The sequence below is a fragment of the Mus musculus genome, chromosome 7 (genome assembly GCF_000001635.26).
Source record: "Mus musculus strain C57BL/6J chromosome 7, GRCm38.p6 C57BL/6J".
Classification (NCBI taxonomy): Eukaryota; Metazoa; Chordata; class Mammalia; order Rodentia; family Muridae; genus Mus; species Mus musculus.
In genome coordinates, this window is record NC_000073.6 from 44751183 (window position 1) to 44774124 (window position 22942).

General features: G+C 48.9%; 1 protein-coding gene across 2 annotated transcripts in view; it reads left to right on the forward strand.

Annotated features, from left to right (window-relative positions):
• The window catches only part of Vrk3 (vaccinia related kinase 3), a 28887-nt gene that overhangs the window by 2554 nt on the left and 3391 nt on the right, over positions 1-22942 (forward strand). For both annotated transcript variants that reach the window (NM_133945.1, XM_006540538.4), the window contains exons 2-13: positions 933-994; positions 2634-2773; positions 6564-6713; positions 8518-8712; positions 9696-9760; positions 11809-11875; positions 12943-13027; positions 13601-13706; positions 15940-16032; positions 17261-17393; positions 18351-18471; positions 19682-19740. In NM_133945.1, the coding sequence (NP_598706.1) occupies positions 2635-2773; positions 6564-6713; positions 8518-8712; positions 9696-9760; positions 11809-11875; positions 12943-13027; positions 13601-13706; positions 15940-16032; positions 17261-17393; positions 18351-18471; positions 19682-19740 (1213 nt within the window). In that variant the 5' untranslated portion in view covers positions 933-994; position 2634. The remainder of the gene's footprint in view (positions 1-932; positions 995-2633; positions 2774-6563; positions 6714-8517; positions 8713-9695; positions 9761-11808; positions 11876-12942; positions 13028-13600; positions 13707-15939; positions 16033-17260; positions 17394-18350; positions 18472-19681; positions 19741-22942) is intronic.

Sequence of the window (22942 nt, forward strand, 5' to 3'; positions counted from 1 at the left end):
ATTTCATGGCGGGAGGCATTTCTTCAAGGAAGGCTCCTTTCTCTGTGATAACTCCAGCTTGTGTCAAGTTGACATACAAAACCAGCCAGAACAATTGACCCCTTGTCAACTTGACACACAAATACTTCACTATTAAGCCTCAACCCTTACTTTCTTTTGTTTTTTTTGTTTGTTTGTTTGTTTGTTTGTTTCGAGACCGGGTTTCTCTGTATAGCTCTGGCTGTCCTAGAACTCACTCTGTAGACCAGGCTAGCCTGGAACTCAGAAATCGCCTGCTTCTGCCTCCCAAGTGCTGGGATTAAAGGCGTGCACCACCATGCCCAGCCTCAACCCTTACTTTCTTATTCATCCCCAAGATCTAAATAACTTTAAAAGTCTCACAGTCTTTACAAATTCTTACATATTAAAATTTCAATGCCTTTAAAATATCCAATATCTTTTAAAACTTAAAGTCTTTTTACAATTCAAAGTCTCTTAACTGTGGGCTCCACTAAAATACTTTTTTCAAGAAGGAAAAATATCTGTAGTCCCAGTATTTTGGGAGTAAGAACAGGAGGATCAGAGTACAAGGCTAGCCCAGGCTACGTGAGACCCTATCTCAAAACTAAAATGAAGGCCGGGCATGGTGGCACCTTTGAGTCCAGCACTTGGGAGGCAGAAGCAGGTGAATTTCTGAGTTCGAGGCCAGTCTGGTCTACAGAGTGAGTTCTAGGACAGCCAGGGCTACAACAGAGAAACCCTGTCTCAAAAAAACAAAAAAAAAAAAAACAAAACAAAACAAAAATTAAAATGAGTTTTAAGCTAAAGGATGAATGAATAAGCATTCAAGTAGCACTTGCTGGCTATTTGCCCAGTGCCCAGTATCTGTTAGCTAGAACTTTCCACTTGCGGAGTGATCCTCAGTCAGTGTCTCCCTCCTTGTTCATTTCCAGGCTGGTGTCGAGATGGAGTGTCTAACCCAGTAATCCAAGGACCAGACCCCGAGGCCACAAAGGTACTGTTGCCTCTGCAGCCTATTTCCCACCAACAGCCCAGCACTACTGTCTCCTCTCTTACGGCTGCAGGTGGACTTTTCCTTTGATCCAGCAAGGTGTGGCAAGGCTCACCTAGTCAGGCACTTGTCCTTCCAAGAGGCCATCTTTTCCTCAGTGACTGCTGAGGAAAATGGGCTTAACTTGGGATGACCAAAGTCCACCAGCAAAGCAAGCAAGGTGTGGTGGTGACACCTGTTATCTCAGGATCAGCAGAGGACTGGGGTTATGCAGCAAGACCCGATGGAACAGTTAACTTGACTAATAGGATCACCTGGGAGACAAGCCTCTGAGCATGCGTGACAGGGATCAGCTAGGCTACTGTGGCTTCCACCATGATGAACTGTACCCTTGAACTGGGAGCCTTAACTTGCTTTTGTCCAGATATTTTATCACAGCAAAGAAAGTAATTAAAACACTGTCTCAATCAAAAGACACATATACTACAGTTTATAGACATAAAAACCTTCAGGGGTTTCCAAATCACTTTTTATATAAGAAGTAAGTCAAGTGGACTGGGTTATTTTCCAGTCTAGGCTATACAGTGCCACGGTGGAAACAGCCCCAAGTCTCCCTGGTGCCACCTTTGGACAGCTGCCCACATCCAGTTTTGATTTGGTGGTTCCAGAGTCATCATCTAAGCTTCAACTTTGTCACTACCTAAAGGGAGAAGGAGAAAGAGACACAAACAAAGAAAAATAAAAATCTCCCAGCATTTATGCCTTTGGAAAACCCGATGTGGTAGTTCCAGTGGGACACTTCCCCAACAGGCCCATGTGATTGAATGCACTTCCCCAGCTGGTGGTGCTGTTTTGGGGCCGTGAGCTGTTTGGGCTTGCAGCAGAGCTGGTAGACAGAAGGCCACAGACAGGGAGCTTCTGGACGCGGCTCTTTGCTTCCTCGTCCCGAGGAATGGGAACAATCACAGCCATGTGCTCTCAGTGCCACAGCCATGAGCTGCAAGCTTCCACCGTGCATTCCCTGCCTTCATGACCTGAGCTAGGAGCTGAATAACTCTTTTTTTTTTTCCCTTTATGGTTTTTCGAGACAGGGTTTATCTGTGTAGCACTGGCTGTCCTTCCTGACCTCTGGAAGAGCAGTCAGTGCTCTTAACCACTGAGCCACCTCTCCAGCCCCACATCTGGATTTCTTATATAGCCTAGGACCATCTAATCGGCAGTGATGCTGCCTGCAGTGAGCTGGGCCTCCTGCATCTGTCAAGACAATCCTCCCACATGCAGAGCTGATCAAACAATTCCTCAGTTGAAACATTCCTGTCAACTGAGTCTAGTTGTGAAGTCGATAATTAAAGCTAAGACACCATAAAGACCTTAGGACTCACAGAAAAATCTGGGTATGATGGTACACACCTATAATCCTAGCCTGGGGAGTCAGAGACAGGACTTGACAAGCTACAGGTCAGTGAGAGGAATTGTCTCAAAAAACAAGGTAGATGGTGCCTAGGGAGCAGTACCCAAGGGTGACATCCGAGGGTGACATCCGGCCTCCATCTGCTTGCACACTGCCTTTGCCGTTACTCTCAACTCATAGTGTGTTGATGGTGTCATTCTGATTCCTGTCCCCTCCCTTTCTGTGTTTCAGCATGATCTCCTTCTGTCCAGTCTGTGGCAAAAGTGTCAAGGTATCATTCAAGTTCTGCCCTTACTGTGGCAAGGCCCTGCCTGTAGAGGAGGATGGAGGCACCCAGTCTGCCGTGACGCCTCATGTGTCATCCGTTCCAGGTAAGAGCCAGGAAGTCCCGCCCTGTCCTGCAGTTTCTTAAGCTCCTGTGTACCCAGTCCTGCAGTTTCTTACAGCTCCTATATGCCCAGTCCTGCAGATTCTTACAGCTTCTTGTAGTTGGTCAGTGTTGAAATCCCTGACTATGTGACTGTCAGAGGGTGCTCTCTGGGTCTCATGACCACAAGAAGGGAAGTTTCTGTTACAGTTAAGCATGGTTCAGAAGCAGAGATTGAAGTGGAAACTTCTAGTTTCTTTGGAAAGTCAGTTATGTCAAATGATGTTTTGCTGGGGCATACATGTGAAAGGATGTCTTGCAAAAACAGACACAGGGATGAATGTTTTCCTGAAGAAGACCCAGGTGAAAGGATGTTCTGATACAACAAACATGTGAAAGGATGCTTGATGGAGTATAAATATGACCCCACAGACAGTGGGAGATGAGCACTGAGCATTGGTTTGGTTTGCTCTGCCTCACTATTTTTTGCTAACAACATGCATGCATTGGTTCGCCTTGTATCGTGGAGCATTGCTGAGCTCCGCTGTGGTAACATTGCCATTAAAAGAAACTCGCCAAAGAACTGCTTATGAGTTTCCTGTGACAGCTTGCCTCTTCAGCAGCTCTTACGGTTTCTTGAGGACTGGACTGAAGCTGCTGGTTCACATGTGGTGTCTGCCTGCCTAGAGGACTGGTCTGCAGCTGCTGAGTCGGATTCGGTGTTTGCTACAGGGCTGAGCTGCTGTCTGAGAAGATTAATGTCACCCCCAAAGAACTATTGCTAAACAGGTTCACTTCTCTGTATTCTAATAGCTTTTCTCTTCTACTCTGGCAAGAGGAGAGGTTGAACATTTATTAAAGTAGGTTGCAAAAAAAATATGCCTACAAGAGGTAGACATGGGTCCACTTTTTCTTTTGCAGGGGTCAGGAGGTGACACTTTTCTTTAGCAAACAGTTTGACTGGACATGGTGCCAGCTGTGTCTTAGAGGATGGAGATGCAGCTGAAGTGAGCAGGAGCACACCAGGCTGAACTCAGTCAAGTGTAGCCCTGTCCCCTCCACACAGTCCCAGCTCCTCAGCAGACTGTAATGCATTTATGGTGCAAGGCCAGAGTTGGACTATGTTGGATGCCTATCAAAACACTGAGTGTTCAGTGCACATTTCTTCAAGGGCACAAATGTGGCATTCAGAAGGCAGCTTACAGGAGTTTGTGTTCTCTCTCCCATGTGGGGCCTGAGGATTGAACACTCATCCTTAGGCTCAGTAGCAAGTACCTTTACCCACTGAGCCATCTTGCCAGGTGTAGGCTTCCATTTTCACAACCTACTTTAATAATGATTCTTAAATGCTTTAACCTCCCTTCTAGGCTACGACTCACCAGAGTTAGTGGAAAAGAAAGGTTAATAGGGCAAAGGAGAATGTGGACCTGTAGAAATAGTTCTTTGGGGCAATTCCAGTCTTTATTGTCAGGACATCAGCAGTTCAGTTCACACCGGTCAGTGGCTGTAGCTCGATCCACTCGCAAACGCTATTCAGGAACTAGCAACAGCAGCTGGATCCCGAGGAAACCTTGAGGCTCTGCCAAGTCTTTGGAAGCAGCAAAAAGCCTTTGGAACAGCTCTAGAAGTTCTTTGGTGTGTTTCTTTCTACCATGACAAATGATGATCAGCAAAAAAGGCAAGGCAACCCCAAGCCACAGCGCCATCACTGAAGACCAGCATTAGCAAAGAGTTCCACCAGCTGCACAGAGTTCCCAGGGGAACCAATGCCACAGCATCCTCCACTGCCTGTTGGGTTAGCCCTTCCAAACATCACATGTCCTCTCAAGCATCCTGTCCAGCAAAACGTCACATGCCCTTTCTCTAGGCAGCTTCCAGAAAAACCCCACATGTCTATTCTCAGCAAAGCATCCTTACCTAAGACAGTTTCCAGGAAAGTGTCACGTGACACAAGTGAGTCACCAAAGAAGCCCAGAAATTCTACTTTATCCATGGCCTCTATGGTGCTTTTCAGTGATCATCATGGCAGTTGACAACTGCCATGCTACAGGGGTGTGCCACTTGTCATACACATGGATTATAAAGACGTTAAAGGTGGCTGGAATCACTGAATCACTCAGAATTAACAGCTGCAACCAGGTCTGGTAACCTGCATCAAACACTTGGGAAGCTGAGGCAGGAGAATGACCATGAATCTGAGTCTGGGCTACAGAGTGAGATTCTGTCTCAAGTGTAAAACAGAAATGGAGCTGGAGAGATGGCTCAGTTGTTTAATATGTTTGCAGGATGTAATAAGTGCTTTAAGTACATATTATATAAGCATATATGTGTACATAATTATGCAATAAGAAAGTATGCTTTAAATGGCAGACTAGACACAGCTGGAGAGAGAATTCATGAAGTAGATGTAGGCAAAAATTTTTGCAACCTACTTGTAATAAGGATTCACCCTCTCCTGTAGCCCACCATGCTGCAGAGGCAGTGGAAGAGAAGAGTTTAGGATGTGAGGGAAGTGGCCTTGTTCAGCAACTGTTCCTTGGGGGCGAGCTCGATCTCCTTGGGCAGCAGTTCAGTCCTGTAGCAAACACCAAATATGACTCAGCAGCTGCAGACCAGTCCTCTAGGCAGGCAGACACCAGGCAGCTGTAGTTCAATCCTGAAGAAACTGCCAGGCTTGCCTGCTGGCCTGAGGTGAGCCCTCTGAAGCAGCAGCTGCCACAGGATCCTCGTGAGCAGCTCTTGGGCAAGTTTCTCTCAGTGGTGGTATTATCACAAGTTGAGCTAAACAATGAGAACCAATACATGCATGTCTTTAGGGAAGAATAGTGAGGCAGAACAGACCAAACCAATGCTCTGTGCTCTTCCCACTGTCTGTGGGGACATACATACACTCCTTCATCACAGGCTCTTTCACATGTCTGTAGCAGAACATCCTTTCACCTGGGTCTGCTTCAGGAAAACAGCCTTTCACATGTTTGCTTTAGCAAGACATCCTTTCATCTGTGTGCCCCAGCAAACCAGCATTTGACATAACTGACTTTCCAAAGAAGTAGAAGTTTCCACTTCAAGTAGAAGATAGAGCTAGAGAATTTATTGAAAAGCATGACACAGTAGCACATATGTGTAACCCCAGCCCTTAGGAGGCCTAGGAAGGACAACTGTAACCTTCTTGAGTTTAAGACTTATCATATAAGAAGGCCTTAGCTCTCTTTTTGGTTTTTTGTTTGTTTGTTTTTTTGGGACAGGATTTATCTGTGTAGCCCTGGCTGTCCTGGAACTCACTCTGTAGACCAGGCTGGCCTCAAACTCAGAGATCTTCCTGCCTCTACCTCCCAAGTGCTGGGATTAAAGGTGTGTGCCCCCACTGCCCTGCTGAAAATCTTTCTCTTAAACAAAACCAAATTGCTGAGCCAGCAGAATAGATCTGAGGATGAAAGCACTTGCTGCAGAAACCTGTAGAAGAACTGAGCTCAGTCCCTGGAAGCCATAGTGCAGAAAAATAACTGGCTCTCAAAAGTCGCTGTATGACCTCCACAAGTACACCATGGTATTATAATGATACACTGCGTTAAAGTTTTCAAAAAAAGTTGCTCAGAAGACATCAGAATGACAGGTGATGGACGATGTGAATAAAGAGGCTGGGCTAGTGGAGGAGAGACAGCAGGAAACGGGCTTTTTGTTAGTGGGCAACAGAGATCAGAGCTGCCCTGCGAAAATCGAAGGAAAGCATGGCTTTCGCAGTGCACAGATGGCCCTTCCCTCAGAATGCTAATCTGCATTTGGTTCACCTTTAGGCTCCAGGAGAGACCTGAACTCCAGTTTTGAAACCTCTCCCAAGAAAGTGAAATGCTCACACACTGTCACTTCTCTCCCACTCTCCCGCCACTCTGACTGTGACAGTTCTGGGTCAGACAACACCTTGACTTCTCCTGACAGGGCCACAGGTGAGAGCTGGGACTGGTCCTTGTCTGGGTGAGACAAAGGTGGATCATTTGGTAGGGTGGGGGGCAAAGGGCTGGAGAGATGGTTCAGCAGTTAGGCGTTTGCACTCAGGTTCAGTCTCCGGTATCTATGTCTGACAACTCCCCACCACCTGTAGCTCCAGATCCTAGAGATCCAGTGCTCTGCTCTGTCCTCCACAGCCACGATACTCCTGCGAAAGCACCCAGCCCCCACACAAACACAGATAGACATAATTAAAAATAATATCTAAAAATTAAAACAGTGTTTTAAGAAAATATTACTGGTATTCCAACTGAAGCACCAGCCAGTCACTCTTGCCTTGAACCTTGTCCCAGCATCTTCCCAGTGTCCCTTTTGTCCATCCCCACAGAAACCTTTCACCCCCCCAAGTGGACCTATGGCCCATAGTCCATGGTCTCTGCCTTGACTCTCCTCACTCCACAAACAGCACCTAACCCATCTGCTAACTTTTGTCATTCTGTTTGTTTTCTAGAAAATTTCATTGGTTGGTTGGTTGGTTGGTTGGTTTGTTTGTTTGTTTGTTTGTTTGTTTGTTTGAGATAGGTTCTCACTATATAGCCTAAGCTGTCCTGGAATTCATAGCAATTCTCCTGCTTCAGTCTTCCGAGTTCTGGGATTATGGGAATATGCCATTACATTCAGTTTTTGAGTAATTTCTTCATCTCTATCTTTTAGCTCACAAATTCTTTCTCTAGCCATGTCTAGTCTGACATGTAAACCACGTTGTCTTAGAGTTTCCATTGCTGTGAACAGACCCCATGGCCAAGGCAACCCTTATAAGACAACATTTAATTGGGGCTGGCTTACAGGTTCAGAGGTTCAGTCCATTATCATCAAGGCAGGGACATGGCAGCATCCAGGCAGGCATGGTGTGGGAGGAGCTGAGAGTTCTACATCTTCATCTGAAGGCTGATAGAAGACTGGCTTCCAGGCAGCTAGGAGGAGGGTCTCAAAGCCTACCCCTGCAGTGACATACCTACTCCAACTAGGCAGCAACACATACTGTTTCTGACTCCACATCCCAGTAAACAGAAAAGCCACTTGAGGGACTGTCCACCTCTAAACTGTTAATCTATTCCCTCAAACCAGTTTGCCTTCATCTCCAGCCTGCCTGCCATACTCACCCACCCTGACCATTTAGAGGCCTGATCTCATGGAGTGCTTCCTGAGCATGTGGGCTTCTCAGAGGCCTCTGTTGCCTCTGGAAGACACGCCCTCATCGATCTACTCATCACTCATGTCCCTTGCAGCCTCTTTTCCTGGCCTGCATATTCTTGGAAAGGACCATACAGGACTCCTCTGTATCTTTCCAGACAGTGTTGGACAAGAGAGCCTGTCTGGTGGCCCTTCAAGATCAAACCCGAGTCTTAACACATTTCTGGGCATTTTGTATAGCTCAGTACATAGCCAAGACCCATTTCAAGACACTTTGGATGAATGTCTGTAACCAATAAAATCCTTTTCTAATGTGCTATCCTCCAGTAAGCCTCCTTTGACTTCTTCCAGCCATCTATCCCTCTTCTGGCCCCACTATCTGCCTTGAATGCTTCATCTCAGATTCAATTCTGACGGGTTATGTCTAAGTCACAATCCTTACCACACTGGGAGGAGTCCAAACCTGATTCATGACAGTCTCCAGTATATGTGGAGCAAAGATTCTGCTCTGTGGGAAGTCAGGAAAATTCCTGAACAAAATCAGGAGCAGTGTCCTGGGCACTACTTCGCTCCATTCTGCTTTCTCTTTATGGGGTCATTTCCCTGCAGGCACCCGGAGCAGACCCCTGACCCCCAAAGGCAGCCCACTTTCCAACAGGCAGAGCCCTCAGACTCTGAAGCGGACCCGGGTGACCACCTCACTCCAGGCTCTAGCCACAGGAACAGAGCTGACAGACCAGAATGGGAAACACTGGACCCTGGGGGCCCTGCAGATCCGGGATGACCAAGGCATTCTCTATGAAGGTACACACTGTCCCAGTGCACAGGGATGCTCCAGGCCATGCAGCACCACACGGATGGAATACGATACCCAAGTACAGCAAGTTCAGGGGGAAAGATGGGCTCGGGAGGGAGGAACCATAAAGCAGAGCAGCCCAGACCACATATCCAGGAATCAGCATTCTAGGGAGTGACCAGGGCAAGGGATGGCCTTCAGGGGCATGCCACAACCATTTCCTTCCTCCAGCTTAGCCCCCCCCCCCCAGTGATGCCAGTATAATTGAATCCTTCAAAGGATTAATGCACTGTTCAGGTCAGAGCCCCGAGGACCCCCTAATCTCTGATGTCATCAGAGAGTCAGGCAGAACTGTGCTTGCACAGCCTCTCCTCAAGCCCGTCAAGCTGATGGTCACAGTGAGGGTCAGAGCTGGGGGTGTGATGAAGGTGGAGTGTCAGAACACTGCCAGGAAGCCACTTTCGGGAGAAGGAGGTACATTTAGCCCACAGTTCCAGGTCATAGTAACCTGAAAATTAAGGCAGGAACTCAAGGGGACTAGTCACAGCCATAAAGAATGAAGAAAAATGTTGGATGCATGTTTGCTTACTTGTGATCAGCTTGTCTCCACTCTCTAACAGTCAGGAAACCCTGCCTAGGGAATGGAGCCACCTACATGGACTAAGTTCTCCCACATCAGATAAGACACTTCCTTACAGGCCAAACCAGTACAAACAATCCCTCACTGAGACTTTCTTCCCACTTAATTCTGGGTTGTGTCAAGTTGACAGATCTATCACACTTGGCTAATACAAGACTCTAGATTCAACCCTTGGAACTTTGAAGAGAGGAAGGAAGATAGGGAGGCAGAAAACATGAAGGGCAGCTGCTGAGCACCAAGTGTGCACTTCCCCATGTGAACCAGAGAACTGGTCCTTGGTTGTGAGCAGCTCGGGGATTAGGCCCTGACACCCCCCTTCTGCTCTAATGTTTCTCTCTGGCCACTCCACAGCTGAGCCTACTTCTGCCGTCCCCTCTGAATCAAGGACCCAGAAGTGGAGATTCTCACTCAAACTGGTGAGTGGTCCAGGAGCAAGCAGCTGAGAAAGGCAGGCAGGTGTGGGGCTTTTCAAATCCATGCTTGACCTCTGAGCCCACCCTGAAAACAGGGTGCTCCTGGTCTGTGAATAGCCGTGGGACCCTGGCTGGGCACATTCCTTCCTCATACTGGGGAGCAGAGGTGAGGCTTGTCCTTACATCTGCCTCTGATGTTTCCTGACCGTGGAACCCTGTCCCCTGTCAGCTGCAAGTTTCTGCATCAGTACAGCTAGCTTCCTGTGCCTACCTGTCCTCTGATGCCCACCTCATACATAGAGTGTGATTGTCACATACTGTATTTATCACCTTTTGGTCACTGTGACAAAATGTCTGTAAAGCACATCAAGGGAGGGAGGGTTTATCTGGTTCCTGGTTTCAGAACTATGAGTCTGTCATATGGGGAAGGCATTGCCAAGCAGTGCAGCTCTCTTGTCAATCACCTGGGAGGGGTGTAGCCAAGAGCAGCTCCAGTTGTGGCAGCCAGGAAGCGGAGAGAGTGATAGCATGAGCAAGAGGATGTAGGGGTGGACTATGTCTGTGCAGGAACCCCAAGACCTAGTGCCATCTGCTGCAGAGCTCCTGGGTGACAGGCCCCAGCTAAGTGAGCCCCATGCACTGTCCCTGGATTCTATCAGCAAGCCTTTGAGGTAGCTACTGTATTCCAGACTTAACAGATAAGAAGAAAGGAATGGAGAGAGGTGGGTAGAAAGAAAGAAGAAAGGAGTGAGGTTGGAGATGCAGCTCAGGAAGTATAGTACCTGCCCAGCATGCAGAGTCCCAGGCTCCATTCCCAGCACCACACAAGCCAGGTATGGTGCATTCCTGTCACCCCAACACTTAGAATGTGGAGGCAGGAGAATCAGGCGTTGACAGTCTTCAGCTACACCAGCAGTTTGAGGCCAGCCTTGGATACATGAAGCCATGTCCTAGAAGAATTAAGGGGATGTAGAGGTGGGAGAGAAAGGGAAGGGAAGGGAGACCAGAAGAGAGAAAGGGAGAAGGGTGTTGGACAGAAACCTCGCTGTGTCTAACACTATGGTCATAAGAACCAAGGGAGAAAACAAAAAAGCCGAGCGGTGGTGGTGCACGCCTGTAATCCCAGCCCTCGGGAGGCAGAGGCAGCCGGGAAGTTGTGGTACATGCCTTTAATCCCAGCACGCAGGAGGCAGAGGCAGGCAGATTTCTGAGTTCGAGGCCAGCCTGGTCTGCAGAGTGAGTTCTAGGACAGCCAGGGCTACACAGAGAAATCCTGTCTCGAAAAACAAAAATAAAACAAAACAAAACAAAAACAAGAACTAAGGAAGAGTACTATGTATAACTAAAAAATTAGGCTTGGCTGATTCATTCATGGATGGATGGATGGAAGGATGGAGATGTGTGTGTATAGATATATATGAAAAAGACCCAATCTTTAATATATGTATTTATTTTATGTGTAGGAGTATTTTGACTGCCTGTATATCTGTACCACTTTCATGTTTGGTGCCCACAAAGGCCAAGAGCGGGTGCCAGCTCCCCTAGAACTAGGGTTACAAGTGGTTGTAAGCTGCCTGATGATAGTCTCTGAGAACTAAACCTGGGTTCTCTGCAAGAACAACCTGTGCTCTTAACCACTGAGCTGTCTCTTCAGCCCCTGATACGTATTTTTGTTTGTTTGTTTTTGACAGGTTTTTAGTACATAGGCTAGGTTGATCTGGAACTCCCTGGAAGTTCTAGTCATGTCCTCATTGGCCAGAACTTGATCATGAAGCCATGCCTCATTGAAAAGGAGGCTAGAAAATTAAGGTTTTAGCTGAGGGCCACATATCTGGGGGCAAATGCGTGGATTTTGCCATAAAATAATCAAAGATTGCTGGGCACCAGGAAGCAAAGCCTGCTCGGCCGTGACAGTCCAGGAACTGGATCTGGTGTAGGACAGGAAGAGACTGAATCTGATGAAGTGGCAGTGAGGTCTTGTGGGAATCTATGGCCCTTGTCTAAGGGAGTTGGGTGTGACAGTCTCTGCTCTGCTCCCCTGTCATCCCCAGGACTCCAAGGATGGGCGCCTTTTCAATGAGCAGAACTTCTTTCAGAGAGTAGCCAAGCCTCTGCAAGGTATTCCACGGGGACTGGGCAGGGGAGTTGGGTTGGGTGACAGGGTCCTCGAGGTATTTTATGAAGTGACCAAAGACCTGAGTGTGCATCTCTCCTGCACACACAAGCCAGCCCCCATCACCCTCAGAGGACAGACAGGTGGGCCTGGCCTGTAGCAGCTCTTAAGAAATATGTGGTGACTGTCATGAACACTGTGTGCTGGCTGTGACATCATAAATTGTTAGGGAAACTTTTAACCAAATTGGTTACATTCAAAACAAAATTACTCACATTTTTTTCTGTGTTCTGTGAGCCATGCGATCTGCGTTGTATAAATCTGTGGAAATGCTACTCTGCATGCTCTGCCCCGTCCAGCTGCATTCAGTCCTGTTGTATTGCTGCCCTGAAACTGGCCTGGTGGGAAGGATTTACCTCATAGGTAGTAGTTGAGATGCTAGCCCCCATGGGTTTCCCTGCTCACCTGTACCTGGCCAGGTCTACACACACACACACACACACACAGGCACACACATACACACACAGGCACACACATACACACACAGTCCTCTGCAGTAGCATAGGGCCCCAGTGATGCTGTTGTCAGCTTTACTTGTAAACTCAGAGATCACCTCCCTTCTTTTCTGTTTTTGAGACACAGTCTCCTGAAGTCCTGGGTTCTTTGAACTAGAAATGTAGCCAAGGAAGACCTTGGACTCCTGAGTAACAGGATTACCAGTGTGCTCCGCCACAGTAGCTTTTATGCAGTGCTGAGGATAGAACATTATTTAATGTACAAGCACTCTGCCAACTGAGCCCATCAAAGCCCCGCCCTGTTGCAATTACCCTCTTCCCCTCATGCCAGCTTTGTGCATGCTCGCTCAGAAGTCACCTGTAGACATGGACCACAGATGTGCCCACCTGTATCCCTGCCTCTTCTCCCTGACACCCACAAGGCTGTCAGACCAAGGAGAACCAATAAAGAGACCGAGAGTCTGGTTGGGTTCTCTCTGCTTCTGGCCTAAGCAGAGGCTGTTTCTTTGGGACTGGCACTGGCCATGGATCTGACCCCGAGTCTCTGCCTCCTGCAGTGAACAAATGGAAGAAGCAGTTCTTGCTCCCGCTCCTGGCCATCCCCACCTGTATCGGCTTTGGCATTCACCAGGACAAGTACAGGTGAGCCTCCTCGCTTGCTGGCCGCCCCCGCTGCTCCCGCCTGCTGGTCACTCTGTGGCATGGATGGGCATTTCTCGGGGACAAAGGGGTTGCCTTCCCTCAGGATGGGACTGCGCCTCGTGATTAGCGTAGGTCCAGCTGGCCAAATGCTGAGTTTCTTCAGCTTCACTTGCAGAACAGCAGCTGACCAAAGCCCCACTGTCCTGTAATTGTGCTTTTTAAATTTTCATTTCATTTTTCAATCTGGGCAGCAGAGGGAAAGGGAAAAGAAGCAGCAGAGGGCAGGGGCTAAGAAACACCTAAAAGGCTCCTTGCTTGCCTCGAACCAGGATGTGGGCATTGGCAAAAGTAAATGGACTTGTTTACAGATTGGGTAAGAACTAAGGGGTGAGGCACCTCAGTCCCCTTAACTGCAGCGTGAGAACTTAGAGGAAAGCGGGAGGCGCACACAGCTGTACACTAGCACTGGTGGAGACTACTGTCCTAGCTTGCCAGCACTGCCCAGTCCCTATAGAATATCTTGCAGGGCTTGGCATTGCATATCTCCAGCTCCCCAGGTCCTCTGTGTTCTAGGTTCCTAGTATTCCCCAGCCTGGGGAGGAGCCTTCAGTCAGCCCTGGATGACAACCCAAAGCATGTGGTATCAGAGAGATGTGTGCTTCAGGTGGCCTGCAGGCTGGTACGTACCTCAAAACCATCCCACATCCTCTTTAAACCCCAACTTCCCCATCAGGCTGATAAAGTGATCTTCAGGGATGCACAGAGGGCAGAATGCCAGTGGTCTAGCCCTGGGGGGTGATGATGCCTCGTAAGATCAGCCAGGAGGTCTAGCCTGGAACAGAGGGTGCAGGCCATGGCTTTGAGCTTGGACTCTCGAGATGAGTGGAAAGTAGCAAGGCGCTGGGACAAGGACTCGTGGTGTTATGGAAGAGAACTTCCCAGGCTAAGGAGATCACTTGGGCCAAGGCTATCTTAGTTACTCTTCTCTTACTGTGATAAGACATTGTGACCAAGGACTGTTGTGTGTAGTTTTAAAAAAACTACCACCTTTGCCATGATGGACTGAGCTCAGGCCCCTCCCACCTTCCCTTTGTACTGCCCACCTTTGGCTCTGGGGGTGACTCTGCTACCAATCCTCTCCAATTTCCCTGAACCTGAGGATAAAAGACACACACAGCTTGTCATTTTACAACTTACCTTCTAGACACAATTGCTGGGGGCAGATATCTCCCACCTTGAAAAGAGTGCCCTTTCCAGTTTATTATCTCCGCCTCTCCACTTGCCCTAAACTTAGTGGCTAGTCCCACTTAGCCCCTGCCAAGCAGCCTTGGCCACCTGCCTGTAGTGGAGTCCATAGGCCCAAGCTCTCCCCGAGACCTCTCGTGACTGCTGTGTTCTTCTTCCTCCAAAGCATGGCAGAAAAAGCCCCCTCTCCTTCCTTCCTCGCATCTGCCTTTTTCCCCTGGGACCTGGAAGTCCCACCTGTACTTTCTGCCCAGCAATTGTCCCCCAGCCTTCTTTACCAACAAATCAAGAACCAATCAGGAAACAGGATGTTAGTATCAAAACCTCCCCTTAGAAAGGATCACTTAAGAAAGCCTCCAGTTCCAGAGAGGTGAGTCCATGATGGCAGAGTGGCAGTAACAGTCATCGGGCAGCTGAGCAGCCAGCACTCATACCTTACAGCCACAGAGCACAGGCAGAGTGCGTATGGAAATGGCAAGAGCCTTTTGAAACCACGAGTCCAACCCCAGTAACACCCCCTCCCACAAGGCCACATCTCCTAATGCTTCTCAAACAGTTGAACCAACTAGGGACCAAGTTGTCAAATACCCAAGACTATTTGGAGGCCATCTCATTCAAACCACCACAGCTTGTACAGCTGTCACTCATTCACTTACTCCCATATCCATTCATTGACTCATTTGTGCTCTCAGTAGTCACCATATACCAAGCTTCCCCTGGCTGGGGTGGAACAGAGGGCAGCCAGTCCTGTCTTCATGACTTCATTTGCACAGTTAGGTGGTAGGGCTCTGGCAAACAGTTGGTTTTTAGAAATGACCCGTGCCTAATGAAGAAGGAGTCGGATCACATCGCTGGAGTGATAGAAGTACCAAGGGGGTGATGCGCTTGTTGGGTGAGGTAAATGTTGTAGTTCAGTGTATAGTGGGGAGAGGGGCGGTTGGTGTGTGCAGAGAGCAGCAAGCGACTATCACAGGGTTGCAAGTTCCAGGTAAGTAGCAGGGGATACTGGGATCCATGAGAAAGTTGGGCAGATGAGGCAGAAAGACCCTCAAGCCATGCAGAGTTGAGCTGGAGTAAGAAGACTAGAGGCAAGATGAAGGCTCGGCTGGAAGAAGATGGGTTTGCAGAGCATCCTGGCCAGGGGAGGGAGAGACTAGAAATCAGAACAAGGGGTACGTGATGGATGGCTCAGCCCCAGAGTCAAGGAGGTGTCTGCAGAGATAAGCAGGATGTGACTGACACCCAGATGAGTCCTCACGGCACTCCAAAGCTTCATGTAAAAGGTGGAGCTGAACAGACAGGCAGAAATTTCTGGGAAGGGACGTAGCTCAACACCGGAGCGCCTACCTAGAACCCCCAGTGAGGAGTTTAACCATTTGCCTTCTCTCTTAGAAAACTTAGCAGAGCTCTGACAGTGCAGAGTACAGTGCAGTGCAGGGTGCAGTGCAGTGCAGCTGCAGGGGAACGTCTTAAGTCAGCACAGGAGGTAGAGGAAAAGCCACACACCAGCTGACTGCTGAGTTCTTCACAGGCTTGCCACCACAGTGAATGCAACCCTAGAACTTGGCAGGGTACTCCACTCACAGTGATGGTCCCAGGTTGACAGCTTTGCCCCTTCCCCATTTGTCATTGCTCTGTCATCCCACCTCAATACTTCCTTCCTCCAGCTGGATGCTCTGGAGTATCTCCATGAAAATGAGTATGTTCACGGGAACCTGACAGCTGAGAATGTCTTTGTGAATCCAGAGGATCTGAGCCAGGTGAGAGCGAGACCCCTCCAACACACACACACACACACACACACACACTTTTGTGGTGCTGGGGATGTGGCTCCATTGCCTAACATGTATAAAACCCTGGGTTCCATCTCTGGCACTACATAAACTGGGCATATCGGCACACAGCTATCATCTCGGCGTTTAGAGAGTGGAGATAGGAGGATCAGGAGTTCAGTTACCCTAAGCTGGTTGCAATGGTGCATGCCTTAATCCCAGCACTTGGGGAGCAGGGCCAGGTTATCTCTGAGTTCAAGGCTAGCCTGGTCTACATAGTGAGTTCAAATATACCCAGGGCTGTGTAAAGACCCTGTCTCAAACAAAACAAAAATGTTCAGTCATCCTCAAGTACATACAGTTTCAGGTTAGCCTGGCCTTCAGGGGTCTCCAAAAACAGTGTTAGCATTTGGATATGAGTCTCTCCAAAGGCACATGTGCTGGTGGAGCTTTAGGACCTAAGGCAGGTGGAGTGCTAGGAGTTCAAGCAAGGTCAGAACTAAGCGGCTTATGTGTTGAAAGCTCAGTTCCCAGCTTAGTGTTCAGAGTTGGGGTTTGTGTGTGACTTGATCAAAGGGCTCTGACTCCACACTAGACTTCTCCACTGTTGGAGCCATCATTTGGTGGTGTCTTTACAAGGTGGTAAGAATCCAGAGGAGTGGGGCCCAAGAGCATGCCTTTCAAGGGTGCATCTTTTTTTTTCAAGATCTATTTATTTTAATTTTATGAGCATTGATGTTTCACTTGCATGTGTATATTTGTGAGGGTGTAGGAGTCCCTGGAATTGGAGTTAGAGACTATTGTGAGCTGCCATGTGGGTGCTGGGAATTGAGCACAGAGCCTCTGAAGAACAGCCAGTGCTTGTAGCTGCTCAGGCATCTCTCCAGCCCGTGGAAGAAGTTTCTTGTCTTCTCCCTGTCTCCCCTCCATTGCTCTCTACTCTTTAGCCTGCAATGTGAGCAGCCCCCACTCCACACTTGGTCCACCATAGTGTTGCATCTCAGCTGAGGCCCAAAGTAGGGATGCTGCTGAATTCACGCCTGGCCTCCTGCAGTCATAGCCAGCCCCACCCTGGCCTCCTGCAGTCATAGCCAACCCCACGCCTCCCCCTTCACAGCTGCTGGGATTAGATAGGCAGCGATTGACACAGGCAGCTATGCCACATTGGAGTCTGCAGCCCTAACCTCAGGTCTGTGTGCCTCCTCCTTGTCCACAGGTGACCCTGGTGGGCTATGGCTTCACCTACCGATACTGCCCAGGTGGCAAACACGTGGCCTACAAAGAAGGCAGCAGGAGTCCACACGATGGGGACTTGGAGTTCATTAGCATGGACCTGCACAAGGGATGCGGTGAGAGCGGCTCCACCACGACATGCCTCCTACATGCTACGCTCACACCCATGGCCTCCACATTCTGGATCATGCATAATAGACACCAGAAGTAGAGGAGCATAAAAGTCCCCTGGTGGGGACTGGGACTGTGGGGGTGTCCTGGCCATGTGAGGGAATTTGTTCTCTTCTTCAGAACCAAGGAGGGCTGTATGGTGGCCTTTGAGTAGTAGGCATATGGGATCTAGAACCCAGGAACGTGAACAGCTGGGCAGGAATGTCATGTTTCCAGAGGTTCAGATTTCTAATCAGGCAGAGTTGGGAGATGATGAGTGCTGTTTTAGGGTCACCTAGGAAGGGCAGTACAGAAATGTGGGCCATTCACTACTGGAGCATGAGATCTTTGTAGTCTTGTGGGAATTACACACTGAACAAGAGGATCAGGCTATCCGGGGAAAATGTGCAAAGAGGGCTGACAGCCTTCCACAGGTCCCCCAGCCCCTCTTTCTGAGTCTGTGTCATGACCATCCCTCTGCCAGCACACATGCTTCCATCAGACTAAGGTCCCTGCACAGGGGCGTGCCTGCACTGCATCTTAGTGCGCAGCTGTCTGAAGAGTGAGTTAGGAGGCAAAAGGAAAGTGACCTGTTCTCTCTCCTCTATGATGAGGTAGCTCAGCACCACAATCTTTTCCCACTTAACTATGAACGGTTTGGGAGATGAGAGGCCGGGCTGGGTGCACAGGCACCCAGGGCTCCTTTATAACTGTATTAACAGAGGATGAACAGACAGGGCAATGGGATACTGGAGTGGGTGACAGCAGCAGAGTATGTGAGAGTCGTGGGCCATATAAGGGAAGCCAGGGACTGAGCAGTGATGGCTAAGATGGTTTTCACGGCTGGAGTGGAGAGCTGGGGGTAGACCCATGAAGAGGTCTGACAGCTGGACTAAGCTACCACCTCTCCCCTTTCTCCCCAGGACCCTCCCGCCGCAGCGATCTCCAGACCTTGGGCTACTGTATGCTCAAGTGGCTTTATGGGTCCCTGCCATGGACAAATTGCCTTCCCAACACCGAAAAGATAACTAGGCAGAAGCAGAAGTGAGTGTGAGGGTCTGCAGCACCCTGTACTAGCCCAAGCTCTCCTCTGGTAGGGGAGGAGTTCAGACCCCTGTGAGGAGCAGAAGGGATGGGTAGACAGCCACTCAGGAGAGCCCCAGCCTTCTGCAGCCTCAAGTGAATTCTCTGCCATGCATTCCAGCAGGAGACAGTTTTGAGCTCTGGGGCCGTGCCGCCCAGGGTCGGCTTCTGGCCCACTGTTCCGGGTGCTGGGTGACCTTCACTTCTGTGAGCCATGTGAGCCCTGTTGTTCTCCCACTGTAGACTGCTATGTAAGCAGCACCCGAGTCACAAGCATACACAATTAGGGAGTAAGCACGCTGTACAGGGTTTAATGCTCATTGCATGCAACACACCACAACTTATTCACAGGCTGTAGTCTGAGGGCCTACACCTCCAGTCAGTCACCCTGCCTCCATACCTCCAGGATTAGGAGGTAAAGACTCAGTGAGCCTTTAGATCTTGGCAGTTGTACTTGGCAGTTACACAGTTGTTAATGATAGAAGGAAGCAGTGTGCTGGCGTTCAGCACCGAGGACAGCTACACACCCGTGTTGGTGCCTCCTAACTGCCATTCAGCACCTAGGATAGCGGCAGGAATTCCTCTTTGGAAATCTAAGCACACAGATGACTTTGAAAGGAGGCTTCAGAACCAGGGACGACTAGATGTTGGTCTTAGGGCTTGCTCTATTGTGAGAAAATGTGGCATCTGCTGGGTGCCTGGGGTATTGCTTCAGCACCAAGGACAGCAGAAACCAATCCTGGAGAAGCCCTGAAGGTCCAGGATGGCCTTCACAGGAGACTGAGGTGCTAACAGAGGTCAGACTTCCTGGCTGTCTCCAGGATTGGTAGCTGGTCCCTGGGAAGATGGGATCTCTGAGAAAAGAGTGAGCAGTTGAGGGAACACGCACAGAAGCAGGAAGCCTGAAGTAGATCCATAGACAGGTCAGGAGCCTAGTAGGGACTGAGAAGCAGGAGGGTGGGGCTTGAGAACATTTGGCTGATTGTAGGAGAGATCAGATGAATGATAGGAGCCAGCCTGACCATCTAAACTAGAGAAGCAGAGGGAAAGGGGCCTTGAGGGAGGAGCCTGAAGTAGTGTCTGTCTTTCCTAAGTGGGGTGTGTGTATGTGTTTAGAGGACACTTAATCTTAACACATCACTCTCCTGTCCCATATGTTTCTCCCCCGAAGGTATCTGGACAGCCCCGAGCGCCTCGTGGGACTGTGTGGCCGCTGGAACAAGGCCTCAGGTATGTCCTAAAGGAGGAGGTGCCAGCAAGCCTCGTGGCTTGGAGGCCTTTCTTTGCCATGTTTTTCTCCTTGTTTGCCCAGTTGCATGTGTGTTATGTATGCTTCCTGTAGGACACAAGCAAACATATTCAGTAAAAATATTCAGTGTCTCCAAGTAGTAGCAGGGTTGCAACCATTTACACAGTTCTTGAGTTGTTTGAAGCTGGGAACAGAATCTAGGGCTGGTGCATGCCAGGCAAGCGCTCAGAGCTGTTTCCCCTGCCTGTACACATAGTTTATTTTTCAGTTATTTTAATTGAACTCTATACATTGTATTTATTTGATTTGATACAGGGTCTCCTATACCAGCCTAGACTGGCCTCACACTTGCTGTGGTCCCCAGGCTGGCCTTGAGGGCTGGGATCACAGGCAAGCACCATGCTTACATATGCATACTTTTGTTTTTTAGCTTTTTTTTTTTACTTGTACTTATTTTATTTTGTGTGTGTATGTATGTCTGTCCCAGCATGAGTGTGGAGGTAAGAAGACAACTTGGGTGCTCTCTCCTGGGCGTCTGGTGGGTTCTGGGGGTCCAGTTCAGGCCATCAATCATGATGACAAGTGACTTTCCCCCTAGCCATGTTGTTGGCTCTGGTATTTTTTAACAGAATAATATTAGCCAGTTTAGGTTCCTGTTTTTCCTTGTTTGAGACAGATTGTAGAAGTTTCTTACATTAGTACTTGTAAGATGTTGTTTGAGACAGGATTTGTAGTCATGGTTGGCCTGGAACTCACAGAAATACACCATCCTCGGATGCTGAGATCAAAGGCATCTGCCAGTCACTACCTCTGGCCATTTGTAGGCTTTGGTCAGGGCTTTTTGTAATTAGGAAGTACATAATATCTTTGCTTTAACACTGAATTATAGGTGGTACAGGAAGGTGGCCCAGTTGGGAAGGTACACTCAGCGTAAGTGTGAGCGCCTGAGTTCAGATCCCCTGAGCCTACATGAAGCTGGGTGCAGTGCTCCCACAGCAAGAGGGGAGGCAGAAAGACAGCTCCTGAAGTTGTGTCCACAGCAGCAAACCAAGAGACCCTGCTTTCCACCAGTGGGAGGGGAGGACCAACACCCAGGGTTATCTGGCACCTGACCTCTACCTGCACATGCACCTGTGTGCACCTGAGCATGCTTACATGCATGTACACAGAGTTTAAAAAACTGGGGCGGTAGTTTTGTAGTCATGAATTAATTTAGTGAATCAACTCTGGAAGTTAAGAAAAAAAGTGGTGGGTTGGCTCGAGAGATGGCTCAGTGGTTAAGGATACTTACTGCAGCTGGGAAGTGTGGCACACGCCAAAAAAACAAAACAAAAAAACTGAGAGAGAGAGAGAGAGAGAGAGAGAGAGAGAGAGAGAGAGAGAGACAGACAGAGACAGAGACAGAGACAGAAACAGACATACTTACTGATTTTCCAGAGGACTAGGTGCTATTCTCAGAATTGTAGTCCAGGGGATCAAATGCCCTCTTCTGTCCTCTGTGGGCAGTGTGCACACAGGTTACACATAAACACACATATATCATAAATGAGTCATTAACATTTTCTAAAAGTACAGTGAGAACTGTGGGTGTAATTATATAGTAGCGTGCTTGAAAAGCAAGTGTGAGGTCCCAGTAAACTTAAACGCACACGCACACCTCCCCAAGGCCCTGCTTTCCACGATAGCCTTTGTTGGTGCTGACATGGAGAGAATGTGTACAGGAGTTATTACTGGAACAAGGCTAAAAACAGATTTTTTTTTATACAGCTTTATTTTTGTTTCTGTGTATGACTTTGTTGTCTGCGTGGGTGTCTGTGCACCACAAGTGGAATAAGAGTTATAGATGGCTGTACACCAACATGTGAGTGCTAGGCATGTAACCCACATCCTGTCTGCTTCACTTCTGGTCTATTTATTTCTCTGTGCCGGGTTGGGTGGGATATGGCTCTTCAGCTGGGCTTCAGGGACTTCAGTGCAGTGCAGCCTCAGGCTTACGGAGTTGGGTATCTTTCCCTTATGTAAGTCACTGGGAGTTCCAGGGCCCCAGCAGATAGGTTTATCTCTACTGTGCAGGATCCCATGGGCCAGTGCAGGAGATAGGAAGTAACACTCAGTGTAGGGGGTGGGAGGAGGGAAGGATGAATGCAGGGCTGGGAGGAGGGGGTGCGGGGAGAGCACTGTCATGCCGGCCTTGCTCCCTGCATCTATAGCCCTCTCCCGTTCTTATCCAGCATATTATGAATTTGGGTCTCAGCACCCATGTGAAAAGCCTGCACAACCATGTGCGCTTACAGTCCCAGGGCTGGAAGCAGCTGAGACAGGTGGCTCGTTGGGCCTCAATGGCCTGCTACTCCAGCTAAATCAGTGAGCTCCAGGTTCCTGAGAGAGCCTGTCTCAGAAAACGAGTGGAGGATGACACCTGAGAGGGAGACAGCTCCTATCGACCTCTCATTCAACACACAGACCTGCACATACAGAGCAGTACACACATGTATCATAAATACACCTGAAAACGGTGGGGCTGTTGGCATGGCTCAGAGGGTACAGGCACTTGCTGCCAAGCCTGATGACTGAGATTCAACCCTCAAGAGCCACGTGGTAAGAAGAAAGAATTACTATGAGTTGAGCTCTGATGTCCACACACACAGTAAATCATTGTTAGGGAAAAGTACCATTGGGATGGAGACTTCATTAGCTATGTGCGCTTGCTGCTCTTGCAGAGATCTGAGTCCAGCTCCCACACCTACACTGTGTGACTCCAGGACACTTCCTGCTCTCTGAGGGCACTCCACACACTCATCCGGACACATACACACATAAAAATCAATATATTTTTTTACAGGTGCCATCATGGCAGGAGTGGTGGTGCACACCTTCCATCTCAGCATCTGAAAGGCAGAGACGGGTGAATCTCTCTGAGTTCTGAGCCAGCCAGCGCTATATAGAGACTGTCTCAGAAAAACAAAACAAACTGTTAATCATGGTATTGGCCTGTTTCCCAGCATTTGAGAGACTAAGGAATTCAAGACCAGCCTGTGCTACAAAGTAAAACTTTTTGTTTGGTTTTGGTTTTGGTTTGAGATAGGATTTCTCTGTGTAGTCCTAGCTGTCCTGGAACTCAGAGATCCGCCTACCTCTGCCTCCCAACTAGTGGGATTAAAGACATGTGCCACCATGCATAGC